This window comes from Phoenix dactylifera, chromosome 3 (genome assembly GCF_051530095.1).
Source record: "Phoenix dactylifera cultivar Ajwa chromosome 3, Ajwa_hap1_PhDact_Kaust_v1.1, whole genome shotgun sequence".
Classification (NCBI taxonomy): domain Eukaryota; kingdom Viridiplantae; phylum Streptophyta; class Magnoliopsida; order Arecales; family Arecaceae; genus Phoenix; species Phoenix dactylifera.
In genome coordinates this window covers 53,739,228-53,764,814 of record NC_143192.1, presented here as the reverse complement: position 1 = coordinate 53,764,814, position 25,587 = coordinate 53,739,228, and the positions used below count along the sequence as shown (strand labels likewise).

The window sequence follows — 25,587 nt, the reverse complement described above, 5'->3', positions numbered from 1 at the left end:
TAGGGATGATGATGAGAGATGGGAGGGTCCTTCGGGCCAAGCATATATTTAGAGAGGCCAATGGGGCGGCCGACTGAGTGGCGGCCCACGCGGCCCACCACTCAGGGTACACCCTCTAGCCAGGAGAGGGAGAGCTACCACTAGCACTCCGTAAGTTGTTGTATTTTGACTTTCTTGGATGTATTTGTACACGTATTGTATGAAATACCCGTTTCAAGCAAAAAAAAAAAGGCTTAAACTCGGCATGTTGGCCCGACTTTGTGTACATGTAGAGTGAAAACCATCCGTAGGCCAGTACAATGGCGTGAGTGCAGCAAACAAAATTTAAAAAAAGGAGTTGGCACAAAGGAGGAGGAATAAATGCGTGGTTCTCTCAGAAGAAATTGTTAGAATGATGGGCCATGTAGGAGGCAACCTAATCAGCTGCACTATTCATTTTTCGCTAGATATGAATGGTCGAAAAGAAGTCATACTCTTTTACGGGTCTATATATGTCATGATATAGCGACATCCTGCTAGTAATGTGGCGCGGATTTTAAACCAACTCGATCAATATAGCCAAGTTTCTCTTTAAAAAAAATGCGGTCTGCACTCAAAATAAGTCTTGCATATGATACATTTTTTATATGGCTTTAAGCATGGCCTTACTTCCAACCAAGTGGTTCCGAGTTCGAAACGCACGAGCGTCAATTAAATTGTAGAGATCGGATGCTCTCTGTTCGGATACGGGTTTTGGAAGGACTACTGGTCCGCTAGTAGTCTCGGTGGTGCCAGGTGTGACGTACTCATACGAAGGATTCGTGCTGGAGCTCAAAGGAATATTCGAGCCGGGCCCATGGGTGAAAAGGGTATGAGTAAAACTAGCTGGGATGTCCAATATATAGTTATTTCTATCTGCATCAAACATTTTTTCTAGCAGAATAGGGATACAGTAAAAGATGCTACGTGGGCTGGGGCTTCACTAGGGTCCGCCGCTCCGCCTTTCGAGTCCTCTGAGGTAACCCATGGCGGAGGTATCGCCTGCTCCACCTTCTCTCTCCGGAAAGAAGAAGAAGGCGAAGCGTGCTAAGAAAGAAGGCCCTCTTGCCGAAGCCGCCGACTCCCACCGCCTCGAGTTGCTCCCCTGGAACGAGTCCCTCGCCAACGATGACCCCTTTTTCCTCCTCGCTGGCGGCAACGAAGGAGGTCCTCCCTCTCCCCTTCCCTGCCCTACCATCCTCTCTCTATCTCTTTCTTCAATTCGTCCTTGTTTTCCTTTTTATTTAAAGATTTTTCTTTCTATTTGATTCTTTTTTGAGGGGTTTGGAGCAGGATTTCTTTCGTTGGAAGAGATCGACGAGTCGGAGTACGGGTTCGTAGGCGGAGTTCCGGATCCGGTGGGGGGAGAGAAGAAGCCCAAGGAGAAGAAGAGAAAGCGGGGAAGCGGAGATGGGGATTGGGGGGACGATGGCTCCTGTGTCGTTCAGGCGGAGGACGGAGGGAAGAAGAAAAAGAAGAAACAGAAGAAGAAGAAGAAGAAGCCGAGAGATAAAAAGAAGAAGGAAGAGGAGGGCGTGTCGAGTGACAATGGAGAGAAGGGTGAACCGGTCGAGGGGATTGAAGGTTTGTGCCCCTCTTTTCTTGTTTAGGTTTTCTTGAAGATTGAATTTGATATTGGATAATATAATTGATATAAAAAATGTTCTTAAATTGTGTGTGTGTGTGCGCGCTTTTTTTTTTTCAGGGTGTTCTATTGTGTTTACTGAGGGTTTAGGGTTTAAGGGATTTTGGATCTATGAACTCCGGCATGAGAAATAGTATAGGAAAAAAAAGGGATTCCCCGCACCCCCGGTGGTTAATCTAGCATGAATATTCAATGTAGTAGATTAAAAACCTTCATCCTTTTCTTGCTTTGCTGAAGAATGCCCGTCTTCACTAAAGAAAGTAATGGACCGGAGAAGATTTGTACAGGGAATGCAGATACATCTGAGACAAAAAGTCCTTTTGGCAAAGGAGATAATTGGCGCAAATGCCACTGTTTCATTATACTGTTCTAATAGAACAAATTGCACAAGAAGAATTTGTAATGATCTGGATCTCATGTTACATTTCATTGGATAAGAAGATCTTTTCAATATTAATATTCCATGTACCTAATATATCATTTATAGATTTGAAGGTGATCTGATCAGTTTTATCTAATATAATATGAGGTAGTACTTGGAGTTATTTTTGTTGTTGCAATGCAGCTATGGAAGCAAAATAATTTTTTTCTTTTATTTTCATGAACCTGAGTTTCTTAAGATTGATTTAATTAGTCATTCATTGCATTTAGGATCTGGACGTATCGGTTTTCTTCTTATGTACTCCCTTGACCTATTTGTTTTGAGAATATTCTTATGGTTGAATTCCACCTAAATGATTCCTGTTCTGGCAGATGTGCACAACAATGATGATGCCAAGTATAACATTGATGAGGGGTTACTTATTGACGAAGATGAAGTTTATGCATGGAAGGAGTTGAGACTTCATCCTCTTCTTATTAAGTCAATATGCAGGCTTGGGTTCAAGGAACCGACACCCATACAGAAAGCTTGCATTCCCGCTGCTGCCCATCAAGGAAAGGTTGGTTCAAACTTCAAAGCAACCTTTTAATGAACTTATTATTTTCTTTTTGTTGCCAACCTTATGAATCCTGCTTCACCATTTGCTCCTACTAAGAAATTTTTGTTTTTATTTGGTCTGCTTTCTGAATGTTTCCTGTCAGAATTCTACTTGGATTATCTTGTGTCTCCTTCTCCTCTTTTCTGATCCTTAAACCCAATTTTGTTTCACTCTTCTTACTTTCTTTATCTCCATTGTGTTGATTAATTGAAGAGGTGAGGTTTAGTGATAAGCTAATAATGTTCTATTCGATGTGCTAATGGAAAATGTTTGGGCTGTTGTCATTTTCTTTCAATTGTCACTTGTGACTAGCTCACCACCTCCTGGTATAATAGTCAGTAATTATTGGATTCAAATTATGTCCCAAGAATATCTTTAATCTAAGATTTTAATGGTCTTGATTCTGGTTCTACGGCAGGATGTCATTGGTGCAGCAGAGACAGGTTCTGGAAAAACTCTTGCCTTTGGGCTTCCTATTTTGCAACGCCTTCTTGAAGAACGGGAAAAAGATGCAAGGTTACTCCTGAAAGATCCAGATGAAAAACTAGTGGAAAAAGGTTTCAGGGGAGGCCCTCTTCGTGCTCTTATTGTGACTCCTACAAGGGAGCTCGCCTTTCAGGTACCAGTAGTTTACTTGAAGATATGGTTTTATGTCGCTTCGATATCAGTATTTGAGGACTGAAGTTTTTCTATGCATCAGTTTCATCAGTTTAACATGGTAGTATACCTGCAAATAGGTCGCCGTACATTTTTAATTCATTTAGATATCAGTATTTTAGGACTGCAGTTTTTCTGTGCATCAGTTTGATCAGTTTAACATGGTAGTATACCATTCAAGGTGCAAATAGTTCCCTGTACATTTTTAATCCAGTTGCCGTCACAGATTTATCTTTTGCTGTATTCATGAAGATATTTGGTAGTGATCCTCTATATTCTTAACAAGCTTATGTGAATCGATTGTAGTCTTACTTTTCTTGGTTCAATTTTCTTGTTTCTCTCCCTTAACCAAGATGGCATCAAAAGGTTGATGGTAAGCATGAGATTGAGTGACAGGGGTGGAATTTGAGTTGCTGGAGGCATGGCCTTGCTCATGCTATTCATGTGTCATGGAATAAGCATTATGACATAGTGTGTGTGAATGTCAGGGTATATACTCCAATATGCATGTATTGCTCTGCTCTGGTTTGTATCTTGGCACTGACTAGTTTGTATCTCTGTGCTGATCTAGCATGTATTAATATGGCTAACATGGACCTATTTTTGATCACCACAAACCTGGCATATGACCACCATTGCTTGGCATGGAATGATACAATATATCTTGCACCAACTTGATCAACTTTAATCTTTGATGCTGTTTGCTGCATCATACTATTGCTTTAACTCATCAACAAGCAAATAAGACAGAAGCAATCTACTCTAATCTACTGGAAAAGGTGGAAAAAGCAAAGCAAATCATTTGTTGTAGTTACTTGTAAGAAGGCTGTACCATTCTGAACCATCCAGTTCTAGGCATACTGAACCGTAATAGGGGTGGACCATTACGGTCCCTTGGTATAGTTCCGCCCCTCGGTTTGAGAAATTTGGCAGGGGAGGAAGAGAGGGAGGAGAGAGAGGAAGAGAGAGAGGGGGGGAGAGGGAGGAAGCGAGAGAGAGAGGAGGGGTAGGGGGGGAGAGGCCAAGAGAGGGGGAGAGGGAGAGGGAGAGGGAGAGGGCTCTCTCTGCCTTCCTCCCTCTTCCTTTCCTTCCCTCCCTCTCACCCTCTCTCTCTCTCTCTCTTTTTCTCTCTTTCCTTTTCCCTCTCTCCCTCCTTTGCCGGTCCGAAGCAGAATGGCACGGTATCGTACTATACTGTATCATCGGACAATTGGTACAGGTCTCGGCACTGGCATAGAATACCTTGCTTGTAAGGTAACTATACTTAAATCGGTGACATTGTTTTAGCTGTATAAAATGATCTATGACTCCCAGCTATTGCAGTCTATATCTTGTGGATTGTGGAGTTCTGGTTCTGCCATATGCTTTCATGATTAGGGATGCACTATATGTTATTCAAGCTTCTATTGAGAATAGAGGTGATAACATGTTAACTCACCTGTGCTTTGCGTGCAGCCAAGAATTATATATCTTTATGTGACACCCTTTATTTTTTCAAATGCTTTTTTAACCTCTGTTTATGTGATCAACTGGAAGTAATTTGTATAATCTTCAAGAATGTCTAAGGGTACAATGTGCTTTTTGCTAACTTAATGCTTCATGACATCTACCCATGCATGTTGCATCCTTGATTATTTAGTAACTCTTGTTTCAGGTATCTGATCATCTGAAAGCAGCAGCAAAATTTCTTGCCATTCAAGTTGTCCCCATTGTTGGTGGAATGTCTTCAGAAAAGCAGGAGAGGCTTTTAAAAAGAAGGCCTGAAATTATTGTTGGAACTCCAGGACGGTTATGGGAGCTCATGTCTGCAGGAGAGCAACATCTTGTTGAGGTCAGTATGGTGCAACTTGTTGCATATTTATTGTCTATATCATCATATTTGGTAAGTATTGCTTAATTCATTGTCTTTTGGCATGCTGCAATAAATCTTATAAATTTGTACAGATTGTAGGATATGTCTAATGACTAAAGCAGAAATTAATGCTATAGAAACAAGATAGCAGCACTGACAGTTGATTGCTAGTAAGCAGTTCATATCATGGATGCATTATCAATTATTGTCATGTTAGTCTTATGATTTCATATTGATATGCATATACATATAGTTACATGGTTGTCACATAGATGGTGCTTTGATGATGAGAATTATGGGTTATTGTCTTAAATTTGAAATCTTAGAAACATGCCCTAAGAAATATGGAAAGGTCTACTTAGTGATCTTTGAGTGGAGCTCGTGTGATGCCATGAATTGCCGTAAGGTTGTTTAGGTTTCAGGAATTGATATGCATCCTTGTTACTAAAGGGACATGCGTACAGTAGAAGCAGATCAAGACTAATTTTTGTTATATGTAACATATTAGCACTTATAATTTAGTGATATGATTATAAATATTTTGTTATTTTTATCTCTTGCAAAGATCAAACATTCCTGTTGACTTTCTCATTTGACTATGCAGTTGCACTCTTTATCTTTCTTCGTGCTGGATGAGGCTGATAGAATGATAGAGAACGGTCATTTTCATGAGCTCCAGTCTATTATTGACATGCTACCGATGCTTAATGTTTCTGTTGAACAATCCTCCCAACCTACTACAATTTGCAAAACAATTCCAAGTTTACAGAGAAAGAAAAGGCAAACATTTGTTTTCTCCGCCACAATAGCCCTATCTGACAATTTTCGTAAAAAACTGAAGCATGGATCATCTACTTCGAAGTCATCCACATCAGATGGGATAAGTTCTATAGAAAAACTTTCAGAGCGAGCTGGGATGAGACCTGATGCTGCAATAGTTGATTTGACAAATGCTTCAATCGTGGCTACCAAACTTGAAGAGTCATTCATCGAGTATTTCTGATCCTTGCCATTTTACTCTCAATTAAGTGACATTCTACTTTAAAAATACCATTAAATTGCTTTAGTTCTTGGTGTCTCTTATCCTTGCCAATTTTTGTGGATACTACTTAATTAATATTATATCAATTCCTCCTGTGATTAACTTGATATAACTTATTGTCTGTTACCTCCAACTGTGTACACAATGACTCCATATTTCAAAATATTATTCATAATCTACCTATTTTTTGATGTTTAAATGTACATTTGGCATTTAGTACTTTCAAATTGGAAGCAATTTTGCCGTGTTCAGGAGCACATGTTGCCTTGTTATTGCTATATACTTAAATCTCACTTGACTTGTCTCTTTTCTTAGTGTTTTGTTAAGATTGTTATTTAATATTAGTGAAAAAAGGTACTCATTTTGTGATCATTAAGAGCAGACTACTTATTTGGTCTTACAATGCAGCAAGCTTAGGCCATTGGTGTCTGATATGCTTCAAATGGCAGTGTACAAGATAATTAGGATTAATATATTATAATTCAACTTTTTGGAGTTTTAAAAACAGCTGCTATAAGGTCACCGAGCCACTACAGATCTGATTAAAAGTTGGACTGTGGTGCGGGTTGATTTGCCTGAGGAATAACCAGTCTTGGGAGCTTGATCTTTACCATCTTGTTGTTTTGTGTCAGAGTCTAATATATGGGTTCCTAACTTATTTCTGCAATTAATGTATTTGTCATGGACACTTTAGTATATAATGCCAAATTGAGTGACAATTCCTGAAGTTTTTTAATTTTTTATTGGGTTTTGTTTTGCTTAAGCTGTGATTAGTTTGAAGATTCAAAAACATATGGGGGTTTTCTGATACATGGAAATTATTTCGACTCCTCAACTTCTAAGCAAAGCATTTCATGTTCAAGCTTGCCATCAGATCTCTGAACAAGATGAAATACCATAAAATTCCATTTTTTCAGACAAGTGCCATGTTGCTTGTTTTAAATTTGAAGAGATTCAGATGTTTTTTCCCCTTGAGAGAACAAGAGAAATGTTTTGATGAAATTTCAATCACTACTGTTCTCATTCTCCATCAAAGGCCCTCAAGACTATTAATTTACTAATTTTGATATTCATGTCATGCAACCAAACTGTACGGTGGTGAGTGCATACCATGCCTTTTCTTGTGAAGCATAGTGGATGCGCTCAGCTCTGTCTTTCATTGGTGCTCAATAGTATGTGTATCGTGAAATATTTCTGGAACCTTTAACCTAAAGTTGAATAGCATTCTTTTTCCATATAGAATCAGTTACTGTATTTTTACTCATGCAGCTAGCATGTGAGTGCAATGCACTTGCTTTCTGTTAAATATATATCTGCTGGCTTTTGCAGATGCAGTGAGGAAGATAAAGAGGCATACTTGTATTATTTATTAAGTGTACATGGCCATGGTCGCACGATTGTTTTCTGTACATCAATTGCAGCTTTACGTCGTCTTTCTTCCATATTGCACATCCTTGGCATCAATTCTTGGACCCTTCATGCTCAAATGCAACAAAGAGCCCGCTTGAAGGTAATTGATAGTTATAATGAGTGATGTAATCAACTGAGTTATTAAATTTGATAGTGTATTTGTATGTGCATCCTTGCTATCATTAATCTCAATCCATGCTGTTCATGAATCCTAGCTGCACCATCCAAAACTGACCCAGAATTTTGGACCTGGGATTGGTATAGTCAGTTCACAGCCTTACCAGGTGGTAATCACATTTGGCACTTAATTGTTTTTTTGTTTCAGAACTGATAACCTGGTCACACTTGTTCCTATATCTGCATAAAAATAAAAATTGATAATGGAAATGGCCCCTCCTTAATCTTTTTGCAGTTTTGGACCTGCAACTCAATTTCAGATTCTCAAGTGCTTTCAGATTCTGATTTGATTCCCATCTTGATTCAGCTCTTTGCCATTGAACTGTAAAGGTTTAGCTTATTTGACAAGCACTATGGAGCAAGGTTAGCTGAACCAGTACCAGGATCCGTATTGGTCAGCTACCAATTCGGTGGGGTACTAGTTCAGTATGGTACCGACACATGGTGCGCTAAGCGTTGTTGTTCTAGTCATTAGATCGGCATGCCTATTTTTTTATTTTTTTCAATTATTTTAACATTTAATCAAATGTAATCAATTTTTTTGGTTTTTTGTATGAATTTAAACCTAATTTGATGTTTTTTGATGTCTTTTAATGTTTTTATTAGGGTTGAAGTCCTAATTTGATGTTTTTACCACCTGGTATATACCTTAAATGATGCTTCTGGACCAAGATCGGAGGAACTGGTACCGGACACTATACCAGTTTTTCGGCGGGACGCCTCGGTACGGGCCGTGCCGGGCCTGTAACGAGAAAGGGCACGGGACCATGGGAGAGGAACAGAGAGAGAGAGAGAGCGAGCGGGGGAGGGAGAGTCGGAGGAGGGTGACGGATGTCGGTGGAGGGCCGGTAGAGGCTGCCCCAGGCGGCGCTGCGGTCGTTTCCCTGTTTCAAAAGAAACAGCTGTCGCCGCCCTTGCTGCTGCCAACCCTTGCTGCCGCCGCCACCCTGCAATCCTCTGCCGGCATTCGCCACCTCTCCTCCCTCCCTCCCCCGCTCGCTCTCTCTTTTCTTCTCCTTTTTAGGCTCTGTCGAGCGTCTTGTTTTTACAGTCGGACCCGTACCGGTGAGCCATTAGTATGGCTTGGAACGGGCGGAACCGCTTGGTTCGAGACGGTTCTGCTGATCTTGTTATTGACCCTAAATAAACTATAATTATATCATGAAATGCAGTTAAGGTAGATCAAGCAATATATTTGTAAAGAAAATTAGTGAAATACAAAACATAAAAATTAGTGAAATATTAACCCTAAATGATTAATTGTTGAAATGATTTGGTTTCAACTTTCAAGAGTTTTGTACGATTATAGAAATCCTCAGCATGATTATGCACATCATGATATTTGCAGCAAAACCTGTGCAAAAGTTCAATAATCAAAGATTTAAGAAAACAAAAGCTACCTTTTGTGCTGCCGTTTGTGCTAGTCAAGAGTGCTAATTTTTGAGATAAAAATCTGGTTAGAAATTTTAACTGACATGATGTGAAATCTGAGTTGTAAGCACAATTTCAGCTCTCAAATTCTATTGTTTTATTGATTTTGACTATCATCATAGCTGACATGCTACCTGATTAGGCTATTGATCGTTTTCGTGGTAATGAGCATGCTGTACTGGTTGCTACTGATATTGCTGCACGTGGGCTTGACATTCCTGGCATCCGAACTGTTGTTCACTATCAACTTCCGCACTCAGCAGAAGTAGGTGCAAAGTTGTGTTTTTAATTTCTTTATGGTTCTGAACCTTATTAAATGGAACTTGTTTTTCTTTTAGGTTTATATTCACAGAAGTGGAAGGACGGCACGTGCATCTGCTGATGGCTGCTGCATTGCATTAGTCTCTCCCAGTGATAAAACAAAATTTTTTTCTTTATGCAAGTCGCTGTTAAAGGTACATTTCGTAGTTGTCTATCAAATATTGGTTTTCTATAAGGCACATTTTCATCTCATCCGACCCCAATTTTAGGGAGGCTGAGCTTACCAATGCTTGCATATATCTTATTAATATACTGGTCTATTAAGAATTAATACTGAGTATTACCTAATTAAGCATAAACTAATAAGATATGGAGATGAGAGTATAAAGAAAAGATCCCATAGATCTTGCTTGCTTTTACAATATTTTTTTATTTTTTCCCCCTTTTTTAACAAGAAGTAAAGAGGGACTTTCTTTATCTCTTGAAATCTGAATTCTTTAAGTCTTGGTTCCTGTTGATCTAGTGAAACTTTTGTATGTTCTTACTTGGATCACTGATGAGAAAAGGAAGTGCAAGAGAAGTGTGTTTACCAACCTGCTCTTAGGGTGGGCGAGGGATGAACAGTGTTCATCCCATCTTCCACCAGCTAACTTTCGGGAGCATACAAGTTGGGTAACATCAACAGTCCCTCATTGCCCCCCAAGATTCAGTAGAACAAGAAAAAAATCCCCCAATCACCAGCAATTAATGTCTGCATATGCATGTATATATGTATGCATATATGTATATGCCTATATGGTCAAAGTTTCAAGTAGTCTAGTTAAAACCGGCCAAAACTGAAATTGTTAGAGGGGAAAGAAGGGCAGGGCCCACCATTTATTAAGAATAAAATGGAATATACATCAGCCTTTAGAAGAAGGATAAAAGAAGCAGTGAAACCCAATTGCAATGAGAGAGTAGAAGCAACAATCTAAACCAAGGTTTTAAATCTGGTGGGGCAGGTGTGACCCTATTTCTCCATGAAATGGGACGACCCACTATCTCGCCTCATTCGGGCAGCAATTCTGGTCGAGAGTCCTATAGGTACCCTTCATCTCTCTCCCCTTCTTTCCTTTCCTTCCTTTTACTTTCTTTTTCTCTCTTTCTTTCCCTTTTTTTTCTCCCTTTCCTTTCTTCCTTCTTTCTTCCCATTTTCCTTACCTTCCTTTCTTTCCATTTTCTTCTCCTTTCTTTTTTCGTATCCTTCCTTTGCTTCTTTCTTTCTTTACTTATTCTTCTTTCTCTTTCTTTTCTTTCTTCTTTCGTTCCTTTCATTCTTTTTCTTCTCCCTTACTTTATTTCCCTTTTTTTCTTCTTCTTTCTCTACATTGATGGGTTTCAACGTCTGGACACTGTCCCGATCTTGTTTTCTCATAGGAATGGGATGGATGGCTAGGATGCCCTCCATCCCACCGGGACTTAAAATCTTGATCCAAACCACACTTTCTCGATCTTGTTTTCTCATAGGAATGGGATGGATGGCCAGGATGCCCTCCATCCCACCGGGACTTAAAATCTTGATCCAAACCACACTTTCTCGACAATGGCCTTCTGTTTCTGAATACATGAAACTAAGGTACGCCATACTGGTCTGAATCGGATAGTATGGAGCATCCCATACTGTACCGGTTCGGTACTGGTATCCAGTACGGATAGCGTACCGATACTCGGTATGCCAAAAATATTTCATATTGTATCGTACTGACAGTGTGCTAATATAGCACCGGTACATGGTACAGTATCGAGACGACGAACCTTACGTGAAACTTACCAATCATTCACTTTACGTGAAACTTTCCAATCGTTCATTGAGGTCAAGGTTCTAAACAGTATGAAACTGAAAAATTTCCTCGGTGCTGGCTGAAACTTCGAAATTGATCCATTTCAGCCTCAACAGTTCTTATCAAGACTTTATTCTTTCTGATTCAAAGGATGCTACTTTGTGAAACTATGATTGGTAATGGGATGAATTTCTTGCTCACTTCCAGGCAAGGGAACAGTACATTAACCATCACCCCCGCCAAAAAACAGAGAAAATAAAGGTTTTTGTCATGTTGTTTCTTTTCTACCTTTATTTCCTTTTACTTGTCTCTGAAATAGATGAGTGAAAATTAAGTTCTGTTGTCATAAGTGTCAATGATCGTCTAGTTGTGGAATCATGAAAATTGATGGTCCTATATTAGGTTGCAACTTTGATCTATATGTTATTGAACATGGTGCTCTCTATCATAACTGTTGCGTGTAAGTTTCAAGTTAAATGCTTCATGACAGCACCAGTCGATGCATGAATTCAGTGATTTCTCATCAATGCTTGCCATGCTTGACATATATCTAAACAATATATAAATTTCTTATTCTATGTTTAGATGAAATATGATCTTCTTTCGACCATTTTTCCCTCTACCCATTAGAATACATGATTTTCTATGCACTAACTTCAGAAAAAAAAAGATTTTCTATGCACTAACTAGTTTCCATTCTATGTTAAGTGCTTTGGAGATGACCATATAAAATATTGTTGAACGGTAGGAGGAAGTCAACTTGGTGTATAAAGTCAAATCTGAACTGATGCTCTTTAATCACTTCGCAATGTTACTCCTTGCACTGGTGAACTGTTACCAAATTTTTCTAAAGATTTATAAGTTAATGCCACTTTTTTTGGGCTCATTTGCAGGAGAGCCTTCGGCAGTTTCCTGTAGATGATGCTTACATGCCTGAGGTAATGAAGCGGCTATCTCTTGCTCGTCAAATTGACAAGATTGTGTGGAAAAATTCTCAGGTATTTCTATTTACGCACTTCTAGATGTTCTTTTCTTCTATTGAGCTAAAGTTTTTAAGCACATTAACTGAGCAGTTGCTTGGTAAAGATTATATATCGAGCTATGAGAAGTGCAATTTCTTAATCATGTGATGATAGGTATTGTTGGTACCAGTCCTGCTCAATGCAATACATGGTAATTCAGGGGTATATATATAGAAGTTATGACTCAAATCGTGCTTTTGTTGGCTTCTGTCCACTAAAGTTGAATCAAACACTATCATGATACATTCTACATCGACATGGTCAACCAAGTTTCATATAACATTTGTAATTATCTGATAACTGCCACAAATTCTCTCTCCTGGTCTGCCGAACCGGGCCAAACTGCCCGGTTTAGGCAGTATCGATCCAACCCGGTGCGAAATCGGGTCGGTTTGGTATTTCAATTTGGTTTCGGCCCCTATCGATTGGAATCGGTCCTTTACCAGCCGGAACCAATCCTTTACTGGCTGGAACCGGTCCTTTACTGGCTGGTTCAATGCTAACTCGGTGCGAACCAGCTGGTTCGCACGGAGTCAACCCGATTTCGAATCGGGTGGACTGTGGCATTATTGTCATAGTGCCACTGTGGCATTATTGGTATGTATCATTATGGGATGAACGTACAAGACTGCAGTGTTGCTTGGTTAGAGGGGTGAGTTGATGTGCCTCCTAACTATGCTGATGATTCGGATATCTACGTGAGTCATTGCTACTCGATCCGATTTTAGATATCGGTATATATATTGTACTTTAAATATATGTAAGTAATTGTATGATTTTATAATTTTTACGTCACTACTTGGTTTGAGGATATTTTATGTTCCTTGTAACATGCAACATCTCACTAGTCATTTTATGATTTGTATCATTTTAAAATAATAAAATGCATCATTTAGGTTAAACCGGGATCATAGAAAAATATCAAGAAAACACCAAAAAAATCAAATTAGACTTAAAATCATTGAAAAACTTCAAAAAAAGTGATTACTAATTAAATATTCTTGAGAAGTTAAAAAAAATCGAGCGTGCCGATACGGAACCGGCACGCCCTACATGCACCGGTACCGAACCATATTGGCCGCTGACCGGTACGGGTTCCGATACCGGTTCGGCGGTCCTTGTTCTATCTACAAGGAATACTGGGTGGATCATGGTATCATATTGCTAGTTCTGTTTTTTTTAGCTAGATATATGAAATAATTTTTGGAATGCTTGACCAGATCTCTCTCTCTATCTATCTACTTGTCATCCATTCTTGATGCTAGGCTCTTATCTTGTGGGTTTGATTGGATCATAATGTGAATGCACCAGTTTGTTGAACTCTACAAGTGGAATGGTGTCTCAGTATCCTATTGGCTACAACAATTTATTGTCAATTGCTGTAGATATAAGTCCATCATCAAGCCCTATGCTGTCGGTGGTCCTCTGATATTTCAATTTTCCAGTCATATCATGTTTGTAGTTTAGGGGTATTTTAGCTGTGTTTTGGATCACCTATTAATTTTTAGTGGTTCCCATGCAAATGAAGAGCTTTCTTTTAGTTCTTTTAAAACATGGAATGTAATTAATAAACAATTTCCATTCAACATTTTGCTTCCTGTTGTTGTTTCTTAAGGAAAATGCCAAGAAGAGCTGGCTTTTACGGAATGCTGAATCTGTGGAATTGGCTGTGGAGGACAGTGGCAGTGAGGAAGAAACTGTGAAAAGCCATAAGCAGAAGAAAATTAGTTCTCTTCATCTAAAGAAGCTGCACCAGGTTTCTCCGTTTTAGTTTTGACCATGGCTGCATTTCCGATTACTAGAGCAGTAGCTGTAGCTACTACCCTAGAAAAGAAACTTTTAGTGGATTGACTTTGTAGGTTCTCTCTCTCTCTGAAAATTCTCTTTTCTATAATTTTATTATGTTTCAAATGGCAGGAGCTGAACAGCCGCTTAGCACGGCCATTACAACCAAAATCATTCTCAAATCGCTTTTTGGCTGGGGTAAGTTTTCAATTTGTTTCTCTTTGTATGCACATATATATATATATTCTCCTTATATATGATCAAAGCAAGAATTTATTGCAGATTATCCACAAACTATTAGCTAAAGGTAAATTTCTGATATGTTCCTTACTTCCTTAGTTCAAAGGTCTCATCCATACCCTCTCCCATCACCCGTCGTCATTTGTTACTCAGTTTCCCTTGTCCATCGGTCATGATGACAAGTGAGTTGCACAAAGCAGCAATGGAAATGGGAACAGATGCATGGGGGGGGGACATCTAATTAATAATGTTGACCACTATGAGTGCTTGGGAACAACCATGGATTTGCTTGTGCATATATAAATGGTAGACGATATGTATCATTCATGATGGTCTCTTTGGCTGTTAACTCACAGTAGTATGAATTCAGGTTTGTTTCTTTTTAGAAAGCACGAAAGTTTTGTTTCCAAAGCATTTGCACCTAGGATTTGCAAGCTGTCAGCAAGTTGAAACACCAGCACTGGCACGACATGATATGTATGTTGCTAGTGCTAGATTGGCATGCCACTGGCACATAATACTTCAAACTTTGGTCCCAATGAGATTAATATATTCTGTAATGTTGCTTGGCAGAAGATGCTGAAGCTTTTTCTATGATGGATTTACGGTCATTCTCAGTACAAGGAGAGAGACCTGATTGGTATCCAAAATATGAGTGTGGGAGGTGTTTTGCAAGCAGAAACATGTCAAATGACTTTGTTTATGCAAAAAAAAAAAAAAGCTTTAAGAAGGGACTAGACATTTGTTGGGGGAATAGCATCCCGTTGTTTGAAGGTTCTTAATGTTGTCAGGTGATTTCATGAAAGTGAACTGGGTCGTAAGGATTGTGAAGTCGATCAATTACCTCTCCCTTTGATTTGAGCAATGGTTCTACCATGAGAGGTCTAAATTATTATTATCAAAAGATTGCAAAAGGACTGAAGTTTGATTTTTTTTTAATTCATAAACGGTTATTACAACCATGAACTATTATTTAAAAAAAATCCTGCGTAGTTATCTACAGACAAAAACTGGGATTCATTAGCAGGAAGCTGTGATATAGCCTGTCTGGCCATTGAGGATGGGGAAGATAATTTTCGTTTTTTTAGAAGAAAGAGATCTCAAAGTGCTAAATTTCTTATGAAAGTGTCTCTCATGGTTCTCTTTGAGGACTTGATCTCAGTTAATATCAACACATCCTGATGGCTATGGAAACATAATGTTCAAGGGTTGAGAAATACCATTGTGATGTGGAATACTAGGAGAGGAAAATTCTACTAGAGCAAGCTTAGAAGTTGCACTGGTTTTGAAGTTAAGAAGATGAATAGATTACGATGCTACAAGCATGTTCATCAATGTTCTGTATAGACATTGTAGGAACTCTGATTAACAGTGGGTTTCGGTCTATCTGTCTTTACACTTCTTGACAATCTGCTATTTGCTGGTATCCTTATTTTTAAAGGCATTTGTGAGGAAAATGAATTTGGTCTAAGTTGTATATTTTTCAATATTTAATCTTTTAGTTTATTATGTATTCCACTTGAATGTGATTCCGCTGTTTCCAAATGAGTTTGTTAATCATTGACTGAATTAGTTCTTATTATACAGTATTTTAGTATCGTTATAATATGTTTAGTCATGCGAACTTACTTCTCATTGTGGAGGTTCTTTTTTCTTCCAGCTGTTCTGATGATATGCAGTGTCTGCATGTCAAGACTTGTGTTAGTGTTCTCTTGTCTAACTTGTCTTTGGATTCCAGGCTGGTGTTTCTCCCCTCCTTCAGCAGCAACTGGAAGAGTTGTCAAAGAAGGATCCAAGTGGCAATGTGAGCTACAAAGAAAATAAAAGACCTGGGTTTCAGGTTATTGGCCAGGATTGTATTGAACCTCTTCAGGCTCTCCGCAGTTCTGGGCGCGAGGTATGTCAGAGAAGTAGTTGTTTTTATTGGTTCCCCGATTGATTGCCTACTTTAAAATTGTTGTTCTGTGTTATATGCAGTGATCTCTGATGTAATATTATGTTATTTCGAAAAAAATGCATAGAGATGCCTAGCATAGGTATCCTAAGTGTCTCAGCTGATGACAAATATGACTTCTGTTATAACATATAGCACAATTTTGCAAATTCTGAGAAATTTTCTATAACAATTGATATTCCATGATGACCAGTCAATACATTCTCGGGTGGCCAGCTGATAATAGCTTCACTCGTATGTTATACGTCTCCATGTCAGGAAACTCTTTAGGCAAATAGGAGCTGATGATCTACATTAAATAAAACAGCTTTACTTGTCCCTCTATCTTCAGTTTTTGAGATTGTTCTACCTCGTACTACTGCACTGATTCCTTACTGAAAAGGGTACTTAATTTAACAACAATACTGAGTCTAGTACTTTTATTCTGTCTCAAGGTTATTGGAATAAAAGGACCTTGAAGTTCTACCTTTTAAAAAAAAATAAAATTCAACTCTATGCTGTTCTTCTCTTTTAATCTCAACAATCAACCAACATGTTGTGGTTTGTTTTTTTTTTTTTTAACTAGAAATTCTGTTATATAATCTTTGTTCTTTTAGGGATGGCATCCCAGTCATCTTTCTTGGAATTAAGTCATTTTATTTAAGTATTGGTACATGGAAATAAAGTAGGAATAACTTAGAAATTGAAAGGAGATATATTATTGGCTGCCTTGAATAATATCAGCATACTTCTTTAAGCAAGCATGGTTCTATTGTTCTCTCATCACTGAATTTTAACTTACTACCCAATCCATCAAACAAAAATTTTACAGAATTGGTTTGGAAATACTTGTTATTTAGCATCTATAGTGATTTCAATGTTTTGCCAGATTCATTCATGGTGAATCTTGCACAGGGACTGATTTCCAAGTCTTTATTTTGGTCAGTGTTGTAATTGTCAATTATTCACTAGTAAAAATAAAAGCTTTTGACTGGTCCAACCTTCTCTTTAATGAGAGACATTGGATTTTCATTCTTTGGTGTTCTCGTCCTTTCTTGCACGTCTGCCAGGTTTGTGTGAGTGTAGACAAGAAGCGAGAAGTGCGAAGACTGGCTGAGACTTGGAAGCGAAAGAACCGAGAAGAAAAAAAGCGTATGCTCTCTCGCCCCCCCCCCCCCCCTTCTCTCTCTGTCTCTGTCTCTGTCTCTGTCTCTCTGTGGATGCATTACATTGCTATAGTTCTTGTTGCCATTAATTAAGATTGTTGCTTTTGTTTGCCAGGTACACGGGAGCAACAAAGAAAAGAGAAGAAAAAGGCAAAAGAAGGAATGAAGTAGAGGATTTGTTAATGACTCCATGTTTTGGAGGTCGTGTCATTTTTCGATGCTTGCCAGGAAATGACGGAAAGTTGCTTGCATATTCTTCATTTTTCTTTCTTACTTTCTGTAAAATTGCCTTTAAGTGAGATATCTAGAAAAAATGGGCAAAATTAGTATGAGAAACTAGCTTCTCTTGAGGAAGTGAGTGAATGAGCGGGCACTGTGAAATGTTGTAATTCTGTGTTAAAATGAATTTCTTAAAATGTTTTTTTTTAATTTAAAACAATCAGCTACTTAGGTCACTGAAAAAATCTTGATCTATTCTTGATTTAGCCAAATGATTCTCTCGATAGCATTCTCATCTAATTGAACAGAACAAGAATAATCAATAATTCTTGAATATTGTAATATATACACAAGATGCTCACAAGGAAGCACCTGTGTTCAGCGGTGTTTTTGCTATTATTTATTTTTGTTGCCGCCTTGTGCTTCAGTCGACATGAATTTCTGTAATATATAGTAAGCTTGTGTCTCATGTACATTTTAGATTTTTAAATAGTTTTTAATGATTTGAATTCGTTGCAGATTTTTGTATTTTTTCGCATTTTGTGAATTCTGATTCTTTGCCCCTTCTGGAATATCTTCACTATAGGTGTATTAGTAAATCTATTATGCATATCTATGAACACCAGCGTCCAGCCGTCCTGTGCGCGGTGCAAATAAGCATTTAGTGAGATGAGTTTGGTTGTCTGGAAGATTCCTTGATGGTAGTTGTTCTTTGTTCTGCTTCATAAGGGCTCGGGCTCTATCCCATTACTATAACAAAAATAAATGAAAAGGAAAAATATGCATGGAGCGTTCATTTGCGATAGAAGTTAGGATCTCAGCGCGCACATAATTGGACAAAGCATACGTGGACCAATAAGTTTTACAAGGCTTCTCCTAAATATATTTAGCTTTAATAGAATTAAGTGATTAATGATGGTGCTTTCCCTTGGATGGTATTTAGGGATAGCAATCGGGTTGGGTCAGAAGGAGGTCAGATCAGAAAATTGTAAATCTGAATTCGACCTGTTTATTAAACAGGTCAAAAAATTACAATCTTAACCCGACCTATTTATTAAACGGATAATCCAATCTAACCCGTTTAACCTGTTTAATTAAAAAAATAAAAATTAATAAAGCAAAGAGGTCTCACCACTCAGATCGGAGGGCTGGGGGAGTTGGAGGAAGCGAGATTGACGGCACGGGGATCTCTACGGTGGCGGAAATCCGGGATGGCGGCCGTGGAAGAGTCGGTGGTGGAGAGGTCTCACTCAGATTGGAGGGTTGGGGGAGTTGGAGGAAGCGAGATCGACGATGCGGGGATCTCTACGGTGGCGGAAATCCGGGATAGCGGCCGCAGAAGAGTCGGTGGTGGTGGAATTGGGCGTGAGCCGAAGGAGCCGAGCCACGGAGCGCGGCCTTGTTGCAGTCTTTGAAGGGGCCGAGGGAGGAGCCCGTGAAGGAGGTGGCCTCGTCCTTGGCGACAGCTCGAATCCATCATTCCGATCTTCGCCGCCATCTCAGAACAACGATCGCAGGGAAAGAAGACGAAAGGAATCACTACACGAGAGCAGGGGTTTGGGGATTTCTTTGGGGTAGGGTTTTGAAGATAGATTTCTTCTTCGATTTGGGATCAGTTCGAGGTGCCAGCGAGGATGTGGCCGTAGTGGGGGAGGCCGGTGGCGAAGGTGGGGCCGTCGTAGAAGATGTACTCGGGCATGGACTCGGTGCGCTTCAGCTGGATCTCGAAGGTGGCGACTTCCTTCCACCATTGGAGGATGCGCTCCTTCTGGTGAGGGAAGGAGAACTCCCTCCCCTCACAGACGTCATCCATGGTGGAGGGCAAGAGGATTTGGGGATGGCTGGGGGTCCGAAGGAGGCCAGCGCAAGGAGCGAGGGGAACGAGGGGAGAAGCCGAGAAGGTTTTTATTTCCACCTAGGGTTTGCCTTTGATTCGGTTCTTCAAGGATCCGTTGGGCTGAGAGCCTGAGGTACTTGTTCTTCTGGATAATAAAAAAAGCATGGCCTATATATTAAACGGGTTAAACGGGTCAGATATTTAAAACCCATATCAGACCCAATTAATAAATATGTTAAACGGGTCGATCTATTTAACTATCCGAACCTGTTTAGGCCAAACCCAAATCTGTTTATGGCGGGTCGAATACGGGTCGAGTTGGCGGGTCGGGTTATATTTTGTCACCCCTAATTGGTATCACTTCTTGCGACTTTGGGCTACTTTGGGGGCTGGAGGGGGTGAGGTGAGGATGGCTTTGGTTGCAGGCTTGCAACTCGAGAAAGGGGATCGTCTATCGATCGTTTTTGCTGACTGATTCTGCTTGGACCATCACTAGCGCCCAAGTATGCAATTCATCGTTCTGTACCTCTACCCGCCTGGTCAGATGAACAGAGGGATTTTTTCTTGTTTCTTTTTGTTCCATTCAAGTTAGAATCAGATCAAGAGATGAAATGGATATAGGATAGAAGGTGGAGATTAATATTTCTAATCTAAAGTAATTAGGGGCAATCATACGATCTCTGGTTGATTCCATTTCTCGTGTTCGAATAAATCCAAAAAAATTCTGCAATAACATGTTTCTATTTACATAAATATATCATATGATTATCTTAATATTGTATTATAATACTTTTTAAAAAGGTAACAGGGTTTTTTTTTTTTTTTCTTTTTGCCGGGGTAAGAATAGGTAGATCACTTCATTATAAACGTCAGCAGAATATCTATGTGGGCGGTCGGCCACCCGCTTAGCTGATATTGATGCCCTCCAACCCCGACCCTCGGCCTACCTTCAACAAGCACATCCTGTCCCTCCTGGACAAATGCGCCAATCTCAATCATCTCAAGCAACTCCAAGCCTTCCTCATCGCCACCGGCCATGGCCAGACTCAATTCTACTCCTTCAAGCTCGTCCGCTTCTGCGCCCTCGTCCTCGCCGACCTCCGCTACGCCCGTCTCATCTTCGACAGCCTCCAACTCCCCAACGTCTACCTTTACACCGCTATGCTCACCGCCTACTCCTCCCATTCCGACTCCGCCTCCGCCCTCCACCTATTCAACCTCATGCTCCGCCGCGCCCGCTCTCGCCCCAACGAATTCATCTACCCCCATGTCTTGAAAGCTTGCTCGGATTCCTCTAGTCTTGGTCTGGTTAGATCGGTGCATTCACGTATTCTGAAAACCGGTTTCGATGGTTACACCGTGGTACAGACCTCTCTCCTCGATGCGTACTCTAGATTCTCGGATCTTTACACTGCAAGACTGCTGTTTGATGAATTGCCTGAGAGAAATGTGGTTTCTTGGACCGCTTTGATTTCCGGGTACGGGCGGGTTGGGAAGATCTGCAATGCCATTGCGTTATTCGAGGAGATGCCCGAGAGGGATGTGCCATCGTGGAATGCGGTGATAGCCGGGTGCACCCAGAACGGGCTCTTCTCTGAGGCGGTCTCGCTGTTCGCGAGAATGGTTTTGGAGGGGGCCCGGCCGAATCAGACAACTGTGTCGTGCTTGCTCTCGGCTTGTGGCCACCTTGGAATGCTCCGGCTTGGGAAATGGGTGCATGGGTATATCTTCAAGAGCCATATGGGTCATAGTCCCTTTGTCTCAAATGCACTGATTGATATGTATGGGAAATGCGGGAGCTTGAAGGAAGCGAGATGGATCTTCAGTATGTTGACTGACAAAAGTTTGACAGCATGGAATTCTATGATCAATTGTCTTGCGCTTCATGGGCGTTGTGAGAGTGCGATCGCGACATTTAAGGAGATGGAGCTTGAGGTCATCAAGCCCGACGAGGTCACATTTGTGGGGCTTTTGAATGCTTGTACCCATGGGGGATTGGTCGATGAAGGACTCGCTTATTTCAAGTCCATGAGCCAGGACTACCAGATTGAACCCCAGATCGAGCATTATGGGTGTGTCATTGACCTCCTTTGTAGGGCTGGAAGATTTGAAGATGCAATGGAGATTTTGAGGGGGATGAGAATCGAGCCAGATGAAGTTGTGTGGGGATCCTTGCTCAATGGCTGTCGAGTTTATGGGAATACAGAGTTAGCAGAATTGGCAGTTAGGAAGCTGCTGGAGATAGACCCGAATAATGTTGATTATGGTGTTATGTTGGCAAACTTATACAGTGAATGTGGTAAATGGGGAGAGGTGGGGAATGTCAGGAAGATGTTGAAGGAGTGGGGAGGGAAGAAGTTGCCTGGATGCAGTTGGATTGAGGTGGATAGCAAAGTTCACCGGTTTTATTCTGGTGATAAGCTCCATCCTGAAGCCGAGGAGATTTATAAGGTCCTAGATTTGTTGGTTGGATTGATGGAAGCATGAGGAGATGTGAAAATATTGGATCAATGTATTTTTCTTCAGTGCCTAAAGTCAGGACCTTGTAGAACCAGATTTAACTGCTTGGTATCAGCTCAGGTTACAATTTTGTGATCTATATCTCCAGTTGCCTTACAGGTACCTTCTCGATGGGTTGCTCACCAACTTCTGTTAATTGAGTGATCGACACTCCCTAACATCATCAGATAGAAGAACAATTCAGTGATGAGAGTAGTTTGCTTTTTGATGATACAATTTTTTTTCTGGACTAGCTGAAGCTGTCAACACCTTGAAAATCATTTGTATAAAATATACCAAACAAGTAATTAAATGTCCAATATTGTAAGACACTGATTTATCAGCTCCATTTAATCTCATATTCAATCCTTTGATCTGTCATCTAGTGGGCGAATCAGAATCACCTCGTTCTCTAGATAAGCTTGGTTAGAAGTTTCCTGATACAGCTACAATAGTATAGCTACCTGTAGACCAATGACGAGAGTGATAGAACTACTGTTCTATAGATGTCTTCTATAGCTGCCTCATACTTGTTAATGGCATCAGAGTGAATATACACATACCCACACACATTAGGACATGCATAAAATCATACTTGCATATAGAATGTATCTACATACTCATTTTTTGTGTTGTCTGCAAGGACAACATTGGATTTCCAATTTTCATACTTCAGTTTGAAAGAAGAAATAAGTAAAAAAGGAAGAAGAAGCTTTGAAGCAGGCAATTCATTACCTTGCTGGGCTGTATTTCCTACAGAAGGAAATTTCAGGAACTGCATTGCAGAATGGTGCTTTCTGCATGAAATAGCACTGTGACTGCTTCAGAAGTCTCGATATTATGTTATGAAGAACTTGAATGAATGAGCATAATGGAGTCTTATTTTCTCATCTAGAGGACGAATGCAATAGCTAAATCATTTGCAGCCTGTTCGAATGCTTGGAACCCTTGGAATATCCTGTTACATCTAATTTAAATATTTGGTTACTTTCATTAATGATCTTCCACGCATGATGTAAGTTCATAGATGAAAATCATAAGTATTTTGTCCAAATGTGTCAGAATAAAATACTACCTTCATGCTTGTTAACATCTGAGATTAATTTGAAGAAAGTGGGGTTATCAATTAGATTACTGTGCTCATACTAATCTGTGGTGTCTCATTGTCAAATTTCAATATTGCCAAATAGTAGCAATTTGATGTTTTATCCTGTAGCTTTGTTACTAGCCCTCAGGGTTTGGGTCTTGAACTTGCAGTGGATGAATTAGATGAATTTTTGTTTAAATGTAACTCTATCTATTTTCCCTACTAAGAAAACGTCTTGTTGTTATAATACTTAATTTGCAATTTTTATGTGCTTATGCAATCTTTTCTGGAACCCAGATTCTCTATATTCATATAAGGGACAGGAAATTCAATATCAAGTTGACCCTTAAGTGTTTGTTGATGCAGCATCTTTTACTTCCATGAGAAATGTGCATTTGTTGTTAAAACATGTGATTTTAGAGCCTTTGCTAGGTTTAGGTTTTACTTGGTCATGAAGTATGGGCAGCGTCTACACAATGAATAAGCCAGATACAGTTGTTTTTCCTGAAAGGACATAAACCAATTTCTTCTGAGATGTAAACTGAAGCGGAGCAATGGAATGGTTTTGTTCCGTCGCATCTTGTATTATGAATCAAACGACTTCTCTAAAAATAATCATCTACATGGGAGCTGCAGGATTAAGCAACATCACATTTTGTGGTTTTTGTAGGGTCAGTCTTTGGCCAGGGGAGACATCTACTTGTTCTTTCCAGCTTGCCACATGACATATTTTGAAAGCACTCGTGTCTCATAACTTCTGTAGTAGCTTTCACACACCGTAGCTGGTTGGCAATTATAATGTGTACTATATTCTTTCGCTGTTGTGCACTTTATTTATAATGCTTTCCTTCTCATCCCTTCCTCACAATAATAATTACAGAAGCAATTGAAATAAGTGCTGGAATAACTAACTTCTGAAATCCTGTATGTATGCTATATCAATAACAAAGTAGACAGTGAAATATGCAATGTTAACTTATGTTTTCTTGTAGGGCATCAGAGTCTGATAAGCACATCTGGATCTGAAATTGGGAAAGGTGACAAAGGCCTTTTGAGTTTCTTTGTGGAAATTAGAAGCCACTAAAATTTACGCACCAGGTGATTTATTTATCTGCTAATATGTTTTTTCAGAACATTTATCTGCTAATATTAAATGCCTTCTTGAAGTGTTATGGGCCTTCTACCTTCTTTTGCTTGCAATCTTCATATTATAGTCCTCTGGTGTACAAACAAGATGGAGGAACCGATTTGAACACCTCTAGATATGTTAATCATCGAAATTTTCCTCTAGAAATCATCAGCTTTACATTTTTCCGGTTTACCATTGAATATCTTTTGATAAGTATATGAAGCAAGGCGTATGCAATGAGTCCTGAGACCTTTAATCCAATGAAGTTTTGTCTGTGTGTAAATCCAAAAGTACATGAGTAATCATTGTGCTTGGCAACGAACCAGACAATCTCCAGAATAAATCTGATCACAAGTAACAATGGTGAACACTTGCAGGTACAATCTTATTAAGATCTATTGATCATTCCATAAGTTATTGATTATTTTGCAGTTTTATATCTGGTTATTTAGGATGTTTTGATGAGTGCATTTTGGGTTGCTCAACCCTATTGACTCTGCAGCAATTCAAAACGATGTTAACATTTTTGGTGCTAGGGCCACAAACCAGACAATCCTTGCCATCTTTAACATTCCTGGTTGAAATTTTAGAGATTCAGTTCATAGCATTCAAAAGGCTGATACAGCTGATATCTGTTGCTGGTTTTGGCAGGGTCTGTTTTTGAAGGAGCTGGTTTTGGAAGGGTCATCGGTACAAAATAGGTCAGGTATTAAGGCGGCACTGTGCTGTAGCCTCTTATATGCGGCAATAACAAAAATGTACTTGTTGATGGAGTATCAACATAATTTGGGATGTGGAAGCTGTCTCTAGAATTTGTCAATCTTAGCACTTCCATTGAGACTATTTCTCCCTTTTATGATCCTTTAATTTAATCTCTACCCCACCCTTCCTTTTCTGTGACATGATATGTCATGAATCTCTAAATTTTACTGTCTTTAACTGTGCTATCATGTTGATAATTCTTATATCACCTCTCTTCTTATGAGAAGCTTGAACTCTTTTGTTTAACTTCTTGGATCGGTTTAGCCATATGAATAATTTGATGGCAACGTTGTCTCAGATCTCAGAATATGCCTGATTTCAACTCGATCAATTATATGTTACCTAAACAAACTCCAGAATCCTACATTTGTAAAAGCATACATTTTGAAATGGAGGCTTACTTTCTCTTTCATCTGAAACTCATTTCAAAAATTTCCTTCTGTCACCTTTCTTTTAGCATGAAATTAGCAGCAAGTTAGCATTAATGCTCCTTTGAGCTGCCAAATCAGGGATTTGTGGGACTCCTAATTATAAAGGCGATGATGCCTTGAACTTATTCAGTTTTTTACTCATATTATTTCTAGTCAAGCAACCAAATATTCTCAAAGTGGAGAG

The 25,587-nt window shown here is 39.5% G+C and overlaps 2 protein-coding genes across 9 annotated transcripts; both read left to right on the top strand.

The window, feature by feature from the left end:
* The first annotated feature begins 912 nt into the window (after positions 1-912).
* LOC103715433 (P-loop containing nucleoside triphosphate hydrolases superfamily protein) lies at positions 913-18,057 on the top strand. The gene is made up of 15 exons (XM_008803044.5): positions 913-1,185; positions 1,312-1,602; positions 2,417-2,604; positions 3,062-3,262; positions 4,955-5,131; positions 5,757-6,145; positions 7,524-7,704; positions 9,355-9,477; positions 9,551-9,667; positions 12,187-12,291; positions 13,931-14,071; positions 14,233-14,298; positions 16,079-16,237; positions 17,344-17,425; positions 17,555-18,057. The coding sequence occupies exons 1-15, from the start codon at positions 1,005-1,007 to the stop codon at positions 17,608-17,610; spliced, it is 2,457 nt and encodes an 818-aa protein (XP_008801266.4). The 5' UTR covers positions 913-1,004; the 3' UTR covers positions 17,611-18,057.
* A 1,796-nt stretch (positions 18,058-19,853) lies between these two features.
* LOC103715434 (Pentatricopeptide repeat (PPR) superfamily protein) lies at positions 19,854-25,180 on the top strand. Of its 8 annotated transcripts, XM_089929833.1 has the most exons (4): positions 19,854-22,114; positions 23,752-23,883; positions 24,084-24,179; positions 24,862-25,180. In XM_089929833.1, exon 1 carries the CDS (start codon positions 20,414-20,416, stop codon positions 21,980-21,982), a length of 1,569 nt encoding a protein of 522 aa, XP_089785959.1. In that variant the 5' UTR covers positions 19,854-20,413; the 3' UTR covers positions 21,983-22,114; positions 23,752-23,883; positions 24,084-24,179; positions 24,862-25,180. The 8 variants fall into 8 exon arrangements, with proteins under 8 accessions (XP_089785959.1, XP_088575255.2, XP_008801270.4 ...); XM_088719129.2 differs by lacking the exon at positions 23,752-23,883; XM_008803048.6 differs by lacking the exon at positions 23,752-23,883 and having other exon boundaries at positions 24,074-24,179.
* The last annotated feature ends 407 nt before the right edge of the window (positions 25,181-25,587 follow it).